Source organism: Bemisia tabaci, chromosome 10 (genome assembly GCF_918797505.1).
Source record: "Bemisia tabaci chromosome 10, PGI_BMITA_v3".
In the NCBI taxonomy this organism is placed as follows: Eukaryota; Metazoa; Arthropoda; class Insecta; order Hemiptera; family Aleyrodidae; genus Bemisia; species Bemisia tabaci.
The window spans coordinates 4,706,425-4,721,111 of record NC_092802.1 but is presented as its reverse complement, the minus strand read 5'-3'; the positions used below and the strand labels follow the sequence as shown (position 1 = coordinate 4,721,111).

Below are 14,687 nucleotides of genomic sequence, written 5' to 3'. Positions count from 1 at the left end.
CACGCCAGTGGCAAAGCGCATATTTACTCCGCCTACACTTTCGCACAAAACCCAACTAAGTCGCCTCAGAAAGCTCTACTCAGCACACAATCTCGCATACCTCTGACTAATTCTCTTCCTCAGTTAGAATTTCATGCAGCACCTTTGCTGTGCCTATTCAGATTACGTGTTTCGCACATCTTCAACGACTGCCATACATTGAAAAGGGCAATTTCTCTAAATAATTCAGATTCTTACTTACATTGTATAAAATTAAATTCAAAACAGTGGATTCTTTTCATCACCATCGGCAAAGCTCCCATTTGGAAAAATGCCTTACCGCATCTTGGACAACACACAACAGGAATTTACAACTCCAGTTATGCGGTGTCCTACTGTCTACCAACGTCAAATTGCATAACCTACCTAAATAGGTATGAGGATCCTTTATGGTCTTCGCAAACTTACGCAAACGAACATCATAAGTGACCTCATGTACTCAAAGCCACTTAATGAGACACTCCGACAAAAATCGCAGCCGTCGTCCTTGTCACCAGTTTGCACTCAATGGCACATCAGACTCGCAGTCCTGCTGTCGCACTCAAAATCTCATCTACTAGTGCTCTGCAGTGTTGCATGTGTGTTCAGGCGTCAGTTCTAGAACAACCCTCTCGCTCGAACAAAATTTTATACTTTCTCTCTCTCTCTTTACTCTTACTTCTAAACATCGTTTCTTTCCCTCTCTGTTTTTTAAAAAAAAAAAAAAAAAAAATACGTACATCTTGCATACCTGTTTCAGTGTTTCATCCTTTGAACCCCAAAGCTTCAACGTGGGGGGGGATGTCGCGGCCACCGCCCGCCGCCGCCTCCGCCGGCACCGAGTCTGCCGCGGCACGGGACGGTGCTCAGTTCAGAGCGCCACCGCGAGATCGCGCTTCGCGCATCTTCACCGATTGCATCAATTAAATAATTTATTTTTAATTATTTCATTAAGAATCTTGCGGTTGCATGACTTAAATCGGTAGGTCATCTCAAATGCTAAGTGCAACCCAAAAAATCCATACGCATTACGTGGTTTTTTATATCCTTTTCGTATCTTCAGTCCCGTTCCCCCGGGGATAGTGCTAAGGTTGCGCGCCCCTGGGCTCGGGTGGTTCCGCTATCATACCAGGACTTATCGCCTCATGCCAAGGACTCATCACCTCAAGTCAAGAATTCTCGCATCCAGTCTCGCATCTTGCTACGGTATTCAACCAAGGATTTTTCATTCGCAAAAGGTAAATAACAGGAAGTATAGTGTTTCTTTCTTCGTCCAGCGGATTTCCGTAGGACTTTTACTATAGGGCGAATTCGCTCAGGAGATCATTAAAGTGAAGTGTTCATTCGTGCTCTCTCTCTCTCTCTCTCTCTTCCTCTCTTTTTTACCTTTTCTCAGTCTCCTACATTCGCTCAGCATCGTCTCTCTCTTTCACCTCTCTACCTCGTCTCTCCCGCCATCCTATACTCCTTCTACATTCTCTGGCAACCTATCATTTCCAGTTTCTTCCTATCCTCCGATTTATATGCATTTTCTCTCTTCACTCTTTCTCTTGCTTCTGCTTGACAATTCTTCTAGTGGACTTGTCCCTAGGAATGCCCTATCGGAGACTTCTCTGGGGATGAACCACCTAACAACCAACTAAGGTTGTGTAGTGAAAGAATCGTCGTCGCGTCGCGCTTATTTTCGGCACCGCCAGCCGAAACACATACGGCGTTCTTCCTTAGCACGGCAGAATGTGAATTGGACGTATTTCTGCCAAACAGAACTATGTGCATTATGACGTGAGCCCTGTTATGCTCATGTTCTTATGGGTCTCAGAGCTCATGTCTTAATACACATAGTTCCGTTTGACAGAAATACGCCCAATTAAGCGGATAGAACACATCCGTTTCGAGCACTGTAGGGTACCCATTTTCATGAGAAAAATGTTCATCCTTTCCAGGTTTAGAATTAGTAGGAGCCAGTAAACGTACCCTTTTTTCAACCATCTTGTGTTGTTTCTTCCCGATCGGAGAGGTGGCAATTGGCTTGGTTATGTGGTGGCTACAAGACTGGCGGTCATTTCTGTTAGCGATCTATGTGCCTGGTTTGTTCATCGTCTCATATTTCTGGTAAGTTTCATATTTTTTGAGCATGTGAACAGACGGAAAAATGCTCGATCGTTTTGACCTACATTCTTTTATTTGTTTGATCATGTTTTTATATGAAATTAAAAATTACAGATGTTTAAAATAAACTTTATGCACCCGGCGGGAATCTTTTTCTGAGGAGCAGCAATTTAAAAAATGCATTTTTTCAAAGTTCTGCGATGAATAATGTATGCATCGAACACTTTGATGCGATAATTAATATTATAAAGAGCATATTTTATTGGTCACTTGAAAAAGGGGTTGCCCTCCCGTTGACAGAGGAATTTCTAATAAGAGAACACATTATTATGACGCCACGTTTCTTCGCTCAGCGAGATAAAGAGCGACGCCAAAAACGACCGTTTTTTGGCACAATTTGGGCCAGAAGGGATTTTTCTGAAACCGGGCCCAAACGATACCTTATGATACCCTAAAACTCTGGTTAAAATTTTAGCTTGAGTATACGCACGGTTTTTGAGAAATGAGGGGGCAAAGTTGCCAAATCGCCATCATTCTGGACAGCATTTCTACAGCAAAAAGACGGGAAAAATGTACGAAAAAGTTACACCTTTGATGGATTTCGGCTGTAAATGTTCTTATTGGGCCCCCAAGCATTTAACTGTGTTCAGTTTCAAAAATTTTGATCGCACAGTGGTCCAAAGTGGGAGAAATCGTCGACAAATCAGGATTCTTTGTCAAATTTTTAAAAATGGAAATAAAATTGTCGGTCTGCTGCAGTTTTCATGGCTAACAATGTTCTTATCGGTCCTCAATGCATGAAATTGTGTTCAGCTTCACAAATTTACATCGCACAGTGGTCAAAAATGAGGGAATTAGTGGACAAATTAAGATCCTCTGTGAAACTTTTTAAAAATGAAGTGAAACTGTTGGTCCCCAGTAGAGTTTAGATCCCGGAAAAATTCATGTATTTAATTTTCTTAATTATTACTGCATGTCAGGCCGTATTGTCTATAGAACGTTATTATAGAATAGACTTTGTAGCATTATCTCAATAAAATATGTAAACTTTCAGAAATTTAAAAAAAAGAAGAAAAAATGGAGAGAAAAAATTAAAAAATTATTTAAACAGTCCAAAAAATAATTTAAAGAATTTTTCCTGGGATCTAAACTCTACTGGGGACCAACAGTTTCACTTCATTTTTAAAAAGTTTCAAGGATTTAATTGTCCACTAATTCCTTCATTTTTGACCACTGTGCGATGTAAATTTGTGAAGCTGAACACAATTTCATGCATTGAGGACCGATAAGAACATTGTTAGCCATGAAAACTGCAGCAGACCGACAATTTTATTTCCATTTTTAAAAATTTGACAAAGAATCCTGATTTGTCGACGATTTCTTCCCACTTGGACCACTGTGCGATCAACATTTTTGAAACTGAACACAGTTAAATGCTTGGGGGCCCAATAAGAACATTTACAGCCGAAATCCATCAAAGGTGTAACTTTTTCGTACATTTTTCCCGTCTTTTTGCTGTAGAAATGCTGTCCAGAATGATGGCGATTTGGCAACTTTGCCCCCTGATTTCTCAAAAACCGTGCGTATACTCAAGCTAAAATTTTAGCCAGAGTTTTAGGGTATCATAAGGTATCGTTTGGGCCCGGTTTCAGAAAAATCCCTTCTGGCCCAAATTGTGCCAAAAAACGGTCGTTTTTGGCGTCGCTCTTTATGATTAAAATCACTATCACGCTAACTTCCGATTGGTCTAAAGACATACTTTTGCTCGAGGAGTCAGGAACCATGTCAAAGTCACGTGCCTTAAAAGCAGGTGTCAAATGGACAGCATTTTGCAATTTGGAACCATAAATTCTGGCTCTTCTGGAAAAACACTTCTGTGCATATGGAAACTAGTGGCGCATGCGTTGTTTTCAAACCGGGCCATAATTTATAGTTCCAAATTGCAAAATGTAGTCCAAATATGGTTCTATGTACAAATTAAAGCAAACTAAATTATACGGATACATAAATGAATGAAAATATCCATTTAGTGGTCGCCATTTTTTTCATACTTTAGTGTAGCATTACACTGTTATTTCGAGCATCGTCATAACCATTCAAGAATTTGGTTTCAGCTTGCCGAATTTTTTGAGCTTCTTATTCGTGTCAATCCGGTAAAAGTATAATATTCATACATTGGCGGACTGGCAATCGAAAAGTCAGGAGGTGGCCTAGATTTGGGGGCCCTCCTGTCGTTCGGGGGCCCCTCTCTGGTGGGTTTGGGGGCCTCCCCCGGAGAAATTTGAAAATTTTACTCTTTAAAAACGCAATTTTAAGCATTTTTGGAGTCAAATTCAAGAGTATTTGGACTTCAAAATAATCTATTCTCAGGATTCTCCAGGGGCCCCTATCACTTCCGGGGCCCCAGGAGCCCACTAGATTTCCCCCTTATATTCTGTATTATGGGCTTTCGGCGACCTTCTATGTTTCTTAGAGGCAAATTTTCAAAGATTTTGGGGCCTTGTAGTGACTAAAAAATATTGGAAAATTGCAACATTACGGGGAAAAACGATGACTCGAGAAAAATCACCGCGGGGGCCCCTTCAGGACCTCCGCGGCAAATTGTTAGGAGGCGATCGCCTCCCCGCCCCCATGGCCAGTCCGCCCCTGTTTCATATGAATATTTGTATGATTATAATTCGTCCCCTCATTATGTTTTTCAGGGTCATTCCTGAATCTATTCGATGGCTAGCGATGAAAAGACGCTACAGAGAAGTTCTGACTGTTATCCGGAGCATAGAAGATATTAATCGCAAAAAATTGTCGTTGAACTTAAGAGAAAAATTGAATAATCTAATACAATTGGAGAGTCAAAATGTTCCTGAAATCAGCTTAATAGTGAGTAATTTATCCAAAAATTTTATCCAGCGTCATCCCGTACGAAATCCGTTTCCCTCTAAGTTACGAAAATCAACTGAATCTGGCCTCGTCGATTTTAATCAAGTGTTCTGCCGCGTTAAGGAAGAACGCCGTATGAACATTCAAGCGTTGCCAAATTTTGCCGGGTAAAACATGTAGCTTTGAAGAAATTCGTGTGTATTTTTCCTTAAAATTCTCGGATATTTTAGATCAATTTTTTTTTTTTTTTTTTTTTTTTTTTTTTTTTTTTTGGACATAATATTGTATTAAAAAGCATACAAGTTGAAACAAATATTGACAGATATTGGCACGAAGACCTAAGTGGTACAATCTAATAGAAAGAAAGAGCAAAAAACAGGAAGAGAAATTATATCAAAGTTAAAAAAGAGAGTAATATACATAAGATTATTAATAATATAAAATTATAATTATAGTTAAGGTTAAGATATTGTCACCGGTATCGCCTTGAGGCATTTATTCGGTATATTGGTATATATTCGGTATATTTTAGATCAAATGCCAAACGCACTTTTCTGAAAAATTTGAAGAAAAATATACACCGCACTTTCCCCGTAAACTTGTTTTTCATTGAAATAGATGTGGCAACGTCTGCACGAAAGCTCATTCGACGCTCCGCCTCAGCACGGCAGCGTTGTCAATTCTTCCTTTTTTTTCGAGGAGTTTGATAAATTGACATTTTTTACAACGCTGACGGTGACAGTGCTTTAAAATTCATCGCAGCAATAGTCTTTTTTTTAGCACGTAAGTGCACTTAACCCCATATTGAGTACGCTTTTCAAAACCATTCTTGCGACGAACTCATGACGCAAATAAACTATCTATATCTATACTATAAGCTCCAAGACCTCCTAATTTTGCGAAACTGGTAACGCTTAGTTCCAGCGTTCTACCGGGCCGATTTTCATGATTTTTGCGGCTATCGACGGGCAATTGTCTCTAGATAAGCCAACTCTTTTCAGATTTTCAAAATATGGCTCAGGTTTTTTTTGTATTACGTGGTAAAGTTGCGAATTCTCCCATTTAAACAATGTAAATTTATACTTTTTGTCATAGTTCGTTTGAGCGTTCTACCGGGCCGATTTCCATGATTTTTGCGCAAATCGACAGGTAATAGGCCCTAGATGAGCCCGCTGTAATCAGATTTTGGAAAAACGACCCAGGTTTTTTTTTAAAATCACGTTATAAAAGTGAGTGAGTTTACAGAATTTTTTTTACAGAAAAGGGCCTCTTTTTTTGGGCCGGTTTGGCCCCTTGCCAGGGGGCGTAGCCCCCTAGTATCTCTCATATTAATGCCGCTAGTAAGAAAGCGGCTTCACGCAAATATCCACCATTCCTATAATTTTTTCATCGAGATGTGACTGAAACGAATAGATTTCGCAGTACTCCTCGCTAACTATACGAATGTGTTTTCAATAGCATTTCCCCACGCGAAACACGGTGCTGTCACGCGTTTCCCCAGTCACGTTTCCATGTTCCCATGCTCAAAAAAAGCACTCAAAGTTGAGGCCGCAACAAGGGAGGCTTCCCATACGTGATGAGGTTTCCCGACAGTCTTTCGATCTAAAAAGTACTTCAATGTTACACCCCGTTGGCGAAATTTTCCCACAGTTCGAAGACTAGACAACTTTTGTGTCCGGTCTGTGGACGTTGGACAGCAGTAGCGTGGCGTGCTCTGCGATATATCGATTGTTATGCCATTTAAACCTATGGGAAAGGATCGATAAACAGGGTGTTCGCAGCGAACACCTTAATAATCGATTCTTTACCATAGGTTTAAATGGCATAACAATCGATATATCGTAATTCACGCCACGCCACTGTTGGGCAGGTCAGCCCCGTCGCCCAGACCGGGAACCGGCCTAAGTTCTCGCCAATCCTCCGCACAGCGGGATGATTATTGAAATTGATAGACAAAGCTTTAGACAAAGGTGGAGAAATGGTACTGGGTCCACGCCATTTCGCGGGGAAAACAATGCCAAGAAATTCCAAAAATTAAAATTAGAGTAAAAATTAAATTTTTTAAACTCTAATGCGTACCAGTACGAAACTGAGGGGGGAGAGTGTTCAGCTCAGGCAGTTTGCATTGGAATATTAAGTTGGAGTCACGCCGAGAGATCTACACCGGTTTGGGCCTTTTTAGACCTCATCAGCAGATCACACTCGGCAGTGAACCCGACTTAACGTGCCGCAAAATCCAAGACGGCATTAAAACGCCGTCATGGATATGATTCGAGGCATGACACAAAAGTGTGATCCTCGCGCCATCTACCGTCGCTGCTGCCGTCGTGTTCTCATAACAAAACAAGGAATCCCCGAACAGCTATAGACAAAGCTATAGACAAAGAAGACATAAGAAGTATGGAGCGATCCCATTGTTTGAAATGGATGGTTGCAATGGACAGAGGAGGTAAATAGACTGACTAACGGCAACCGACAAGAGATCCTACAGTTAGTCCATATTTTTCCTTTTAGTTTATCATAACCACCCGTTTCAACCAATAGGATCGCTCCATATTCTCTATGCCTCCTTTATCTATTGTTTTGTCTATCAATTTCAATGATCCGCCCGCTGACTGGCCTGTCAAAAGTCTGAAAATGGGTCAGTTGCGCTAGTCTCAGAGTCGAGTTTTGATGCTTGTCGATGAGCTAAAAATATTAAGATCCGTCCCACAGCAACTTTCTACGTTCAATATTAACCGAAATATTGCGCTTTGAAAAATTCGGTTTCTGACGTCATCAACCGCGGTAGCCCATCCCTTGGTTTCTTCCACCTAGCTTTCATCCGAGTTTCACGCTGCTAATGTGTGTCTTACTGATTGATGAAATGAAGGTGGAAGAAACCAAGGGTATCACAACCGCGGTGGATGACGTCATAAACCGAATTTTTCAAAGCGCGATATCTCGGCCAATATTCAACGTAGAAAGTCGCTGTACGACGGATCTCATTATTTTTTGTTGATCTACGAGAATCGAGTATCAAAACACGATCTTGTGACCAGCACGAGTGACCCATTACGTCAACGGGCCAATCGATCGACGAGAGTACCCGACCGACCGCGACCTTTGACGAATTACTCGCGGGATTTTGAACGATACTCAAAAATATCAAAACAATTTAAAGGATAACTTATTTTTTTGCTATTTGTCTCAAATTTATGATTTTCACTGGAAAAAAAACACATTGGATCTAGAGTCCAGACTCTTAAAAATATCGACAAGAAAAAGTACTCTTGATTCAATCAGAATCTAGCTTAAATCAAGAACCAAGCCGGATTAATTTAAGCGGATTTCGTTCTGATTCAAGCAAAAATCCGATTGAATCAAGAGTGTTCTTTCTTGTCAATGTTTTCAAGAGTCTGGACTCCAGATCCAATGTGTTTTTTTTCCAGTGTTTTTAAAAAATTGCCTAAATTTTCAGTATGATGGATGTGCATATTGCGTATCGACGGTGAAGCTACCATAGATCACGTAACTCGGTTTGCGAAGTTGCAGACTTCCTGTCATACTTTATTTTTTGAATGGAAAAGTACTGAACGTCAATAAATTCTTGATAAACTTCCTTGACCTCTCCTCTTTGTGTAAGGAAAAATCTATGAAAACTTCAAGGAATAATGTTGGTTTGTTCTCTTTCAAAAAAGTAAAATAGGAGCGGAGATTTTTAAACACTACAAACGAGATACGTGATCTGGTAGTTTCACCGTCGATATTCAAAAATGTGAAGCGTTTCCTTTTTACGAAAACTAGACTGATTGGGAGTTGACTGCGGCGCCATGATGCAACTATTTGTGTTCCACGGATGTGCGTGTTGCATGTTCAAAATTGAAGGCACTTTCGCTTTTCCCACTTCTTCAGAGATGCACGGGACTTGCCTGTGGTTGACTGTAGCACCATGATGCAACTATTCGTATTCCACGGATGTGCGTGTTGCATGTTCAAAATTGAAGGCACTTTCGCTTTTCTCACTTCTTCAGAGAAGCTCGGGACTAGTCTGTGGTTGACTGTAGCGGCATGATGCAACTATTCGTGTTCCACTGATATGCGTGTTGCATGTTCAAAATTGAAGGCACTTCCGCTTTCCTCATTTCTTCAGAGGTGCACGGGACTGGTCAGTGGTAGCACTCGAATGACAGACTACCTATGGAATCGGTCATTCTTAAAAAGACTCAAGCGCCGAAAATGGAAACTCGAGAAAAACGATAGAAACTGTACGGCCGTGCTAGGGAAGAACGTCATATGAACATTCGAGAGTTGCCAAATTTTCTTCGATAATATGTTCATTTCCGAGGAAACTTACGAATATTTTCCCTTGAAATTTTCAGGACTTTTCGGTGGAAATGCGGGCAAAACTATCTGAAAAATTGGAAGAAAAATACTCAAAGGTTTACCAAGAAATTCGTGTTTTATCGAGGGGAAATTTGACAACACCTGAAGGTTCATTTGGCGCTTTTCCTTAGCAGGGCAGTGTAATAATCAACCATTTTTTGTCGTAGATTTTATAATAATGTGAATAATCAATTAATCACTTTAATATTTCAGAGCTCTGAAATTTGAAACACGTCAATTAATAGGTTTCATGCTATATTTCTCGTATTACGATTTCTGGCGCTTAAGTATTTTTTAGAGTCTTTTTTAGATTCAAATTGGTGATTATCTCGACCAACGAATACTACATTGCACTACTACATTTATATATTGACGATAAATTGTTGTTGACAGGAACTCTCCAGTGAAGGACCAGTCAAAAAAGGATTGGGAAATGAACCAATTTCCAGATCTGATGATGTAGTGAGTACCGGCTCATGTATCTCCGAACCTGCATTTAGGAAAATCCTCCATTCTAGGACTTTGATGATCAGAGTGCTCAACTGTTCCTTCTGCTGGTACGGAATTTTTTCGGAATGAGGTAACACATGAGGATTTCTGCATAGCGGTTAATACTACTAACCCCCAATATGTTAAGACAAGGGGTCAGTTTTAGGCACGGAAAAAAGCAACCTAGCGCTGTGTCTTAACACTTGAAGTGGTATAGCGACGATTACAACAGGCATTAGTGCTGAGCCATTGCTTTAAGGTCCAGTCCTACCGCCTACACTGCCGTGCTAAGGAAAAACGCCGCCTGAACTAGTTCAAGTTTAGCGAACATTGCACTTTTGCACAATGTCCAAAAGGTAGTAGCACTTTAAATTTTGCGGTATCTAGAATGTAGTCAAGTGCTAGATATAATGTAATATTTTATGGGAAAATTTACATTTTATTGATAAAATTGGAGAGTTGCCAAATTTCCTCCGATTAAATTAGTACTATATGTATTAATGAAATTAACGAATATTTTTCCTTGAAATTTTAAGGAACTTTAGTTGAAATTGCGAGCAAAATTATTCGAAAAATTCGATGAGAGAGAGTTTGCATGAGTTTTCCAGGAAATTCGCGTTTTATCAAAGGAAATTTGGCAACGCGTGAAGGTTTTATACGGCGTTCTTCCTTAGCACAGCAGTGTAGTGTTGGCGCTGTTTTTCTAAGCGGAGAGCTCTGCGCTAATTTTTTTTTCCGTGTGTAACCTGTGACGAGGTCGTTTTTTTGAAAGTTGACCTTCGCGCTGTGCACTAAAAATAGGCGGTGCTCTTTTTTTTAAGGAAAATGGATAAAAAAACGTCATCCAGAACTGAGACAATCTTTTTTCCCCATTTTTGTTTTGGTATTAAAACGAATTTACCAAATTTTCAAAAAATGTCTCTTCGTCCGTTGAAATGATTTCATTTGAGTTTTCATCCACAAACCGAGGAATTAAACGGTTTATCGTTTAAGCTCTTTTATCTCCCACTTTTCCATTGTTTGTCACAGTTCGTTCTACCATTCTACTGGGTCGATTTTCATGATTTTTGCTGTTATCAGGTGATAGTTCTTGGATGAGCCCGCTATATTCAGATTTTCTGCAACCCAGATTTTTTGATATTACATGATAATGTTGTGGATACCTCCATTCGAAAAATACTTGAGGTAAATGTTCAGTTTTTCCACAGAACATTCTAATGATCTACCTTGCTGATTTTAATAATTTGTACGGCTATCGATCAAGAAGGATAGTTCCCAATAAGCTTGCTCTATTTAGATTAACCTACTAAGTCCACGAAGGGGTCCCTTAAAAATTGCGAGGGGTTCTAAGAGTTTGCGCGGTCCAGCATTAACCTCTCGTGGTTTTCGGTTATTCATAAAAAGTTGAAGACAAAGTTGAAAAAATTAAAGCAGCTAAGATTAAAAACAGAATCCATCCAGTGCGTCAGGACTTCTGAAGGGAAAACTTAATGAGGAAAATTTAAATAGGGTTTCCATGATTATGGATGCACTGGAGAATTTCTCCTCGAGTGTGTTGATCCTTTTCTAAAGAAAGGTAATCGGCAAAGGAAATTTTTTTAAATGTCGATCAAACTGTGTCTTGTTTGAAAACTACAATTTTAACACCTTGAACTTTTACATTATAAAAAATCATCAGAGCAAGATCTTCAAAATGCTTGACTTTCCATTCGTCGTTTTGCAGACAGAAGAAAGTAGTTGCATCTCAACGCCACAATATTTCAACCAGCAAATCCTACTGTCACATGCGAATGATTATTGAATTTGATACACAAAGCAATAGACAAAGAAGACAAAGTGGAACTGAAGCAATCCTATTGGTTGAAACGGGTGATTTGTATAGGCTTGAGGGAAAATGATGAAATAACTATAGGGTCCCTTATGGGTATAGCGTTAGTTAATCCATTACTTTAGCCACCCACTCTGCAACTAGGATCGCTCTGTGCCACCTACTCTTATAAGGCCATTGAATTTTTTTTCTTAAAAGTTGAATCTCACAGAAAAGCTTGCGATCAAGCAGACCGTCGCACCGTATAATAAAAACAGGCGGTGCTCAATTTTGTTTTCTTTTTTCTTTTTTTTCTTAATAAAAAATGGAAAAAACGTCACCCAGCACTGGAAAAAAACACATTGTATCTAGAGTCCAGACTCTAACATCGACAAGAAAAAGTACTCTTGATTCAATCGGATTTTTGCTTAGATCAAGAACCAAGCCTCTTAATTTGAGCGGATTTCCTTTTGATTTAAGCAAAAATCTGATTCAATCAAGAGTATTTTTCCTTGTCAATGTTTTCAAGAGTCTGGACTCTAGATCCAATGTGGTTTTTTTTCCAGTGAGGTCTGAGATCATCTTTTTTTCGCTTATTCGTTTTGATATTAAAATATGCGTTTCTCCGTCAATGAGACGACAAGCTCAAAGCGTTAATTTTTCTTCTCTCTTTGAGGATGTGCTTTTTTCTCGCTAAATAAGACCGCGTTTAGCAGAAAGGAGCCAAGCCACATCAGCTATTGTCAAAAACCGGGCAGCTCAACATTTTACAAGAGAACGTTGGTGCGAATTCCTTTGAAAATTCTGAAGAATTTGCCTCGTAGTATGCAGAAAATTCACCGGAATTTCCACAAACCCCGCATAACCATTTTCATGTACAAAATTAAAGTGCTCGGTTTGATTTGGTAAAGGCTGATGTGACTTGGTTCTTTTTTGCTTAACGCGGTGCAATCAACGTTTACAAGCAGTGGCGGGGCGTGCATTGCAATATATCGAATGATCTGCTATTTAACCCATGGTAAAGGATCGATAAACAGGGTGTCTACACCGAACACCTTAATAATCGATTCTTTACCATAGCTTTAGATGGGGATATATCGATAATCGATCATACACGCCACGCCACTGTTTACAGATCAGTATCCCGTGTGTGCAGCTTGGCATTGATACCTCTGAAACGGTGGAATGTTGTTCTAGGGTGGCGAACACTTTCGTGTTTTACGGCCTCTCTCTGAACGCGACCGATATCGCTGGTAACAAATACTTGAACTACATTGCTGTGAGTTGGGTTGAGCTGCCGGCATACATTGGTACTTATTTCCTCATGGACAAAGTCGGAAGACGACCAGCCGAAAGTTTGAGCCTCTCTATCTGTGGTTTGGTCTGCCTTGCGTTCGTTTTTGTTCCTGCAGGTAAGAAGCTCTTTTACCATAGAGATCTTCCAACTCTTCTGCCGTGCTGCCGTGATAGCGAAGAGAGCAGTAAAAGTAAAATTTTTGAAATCGAGTCTCCTTCAAAGTTCGTCTAATGTATTTCAGATAAAGTCACTGAAATAGCTAAAACAGCAAAAATTCATCTCACTATTATGAAAACGAGACATGTGAGAAAGCTATGAGTGCGCAAAAAATGACGTAGTTTCAAGCAAGACAGCATTAAGTGACAACATTCCTCCAGAGAGCCAATGAAAACAGGACTTTTAAGTAAAGTGCCTCCCTCTTATGCGAATTCCTAACCTGAAGACGTGTTGGTTGTGTGTCCAGAACGCAACCACGAAAGCATGCGGAGGATAGCACTTACAGTTGTCTTGCCTAAATATAGCCTAGCATGAAAGATAGTAATACCCTTTTTATGTAATTGAAATAAAATGAGTCGATTTTTAATCATCCGAACGATTTGTAGGAGTCTTCCGGACGACTAGTGGCAATTTGATAGAGATACGGAGGCTTCTTTCAATACACTTTTTCGGTCGGAGGCTTTTGAGACCGTTTTCCCAAAACTTCATTTTTCACTTACCTACTGCTCTCTTCGCTATCACGGCAGTCTTAGTAAACGTGAGTCATCATGAATGAATCTTTTAGTGAGACATCAAACGGATTCTAGATTAAATTACTTCACTGAGAAACAAAATTCGGTCGTACGAGGATGAACCGTAAGGATCTTCAACATCGTTGGTATTATTTGGTTCCCTCACCGTGTAACCGCACTCACGCACAGTGGGTTGATTCGATAGGAGAGGTCGGACAAACTTTGGAAACTTTAAACGCTTATAACTCCGTTTATACAAAATTTTGAGGTTTTAAAAGTGGCTCCATTGGTTTCCTCGTAAAATTTGCTTTCTGAAGCACCTCTTAATACGTATTTAAAATGCGACAAGAGAAACATGGAACTTTGCCGTTTTAGTCAAAAATTTCATGTCCGACCTCTTTAATTAACTCGCGATCCACTATGTCACGGTTTTGGCAATGAAGCTTTCTCTATGGTTTGGTTTGATTGAATCAATCCTTGGCTGCGTGAATCAAAGGAACAGATCCTAAACCCCAGAGCACGGTTACAGGAAGCGAATCGTCTATGTATGAATTGCATTTTTCAAAGAGGAACCGAAAGCCTTTCTCTGTTGCTAGGATTGTGCAACTTACATTCTTCGCAATAAAATACTGAAACCATGCAAAAAATTAATTTTATAAAGGTACTTTTCGTCTGGAATTTATAATTTATCGAGAGTAAAGATAAAAATTGCTTAGATGATCAGTATTTATATTTGCAAGGTTAAAAAAGTTGTACAATCTTAGCGACATCGGAACGCTCTTGGTTCCGTTTTGCAAAATGAAATCCATACATTTAACACCAGACTCGCGGTTCAGACTTTTTATCTCACAAATAACCCAAGTAGCATTTTTCAACGGAAAAATCGCGATATGTTACGATTTTATCGGCGATAAAATCGCTAGGATCATAAACATCTAAGCGATTATCTTCGATCTTATCGCGATAAAATCGCGATTTTATCGCCCGGCGCGATATT

At 39.8% G+C, this 14,687-nt stretch overlaps 1 protein-coding gene across 2 annotated transcripts in view; it reads left to right on the top strand.

Moving 5' to 3' along the window:
* The window catches only part of LOC109035877 (organic cation transporter protein), a 58,008-nt gene that overhangs the window by 29,506 nt on the left and 13,815 nt on the right, over positions 1-14,687 (top strand). For both annotated transcript variants that reach the window (XM_072305563.1, XM_072305562.1), the window contains 4 exons: positions 1,962-2,130; positions 4,830-5,004; positions 9,763-9,926; positions 12,863-13,077. In XM_072305563.1, the coding sequence (XP_072161664.1) occupies positions 1,962-2,130; positions 4,830-5,004; positions 9,763-9,926; positions 12,863-13,077 (723 nt within the window). The remainder of the gene's footprint in view (positions 1-1,961; positions 2,131-4,829; positions 5,005-9,762; positions 9,927-12,862; positions 13,078-14,687) is intronic.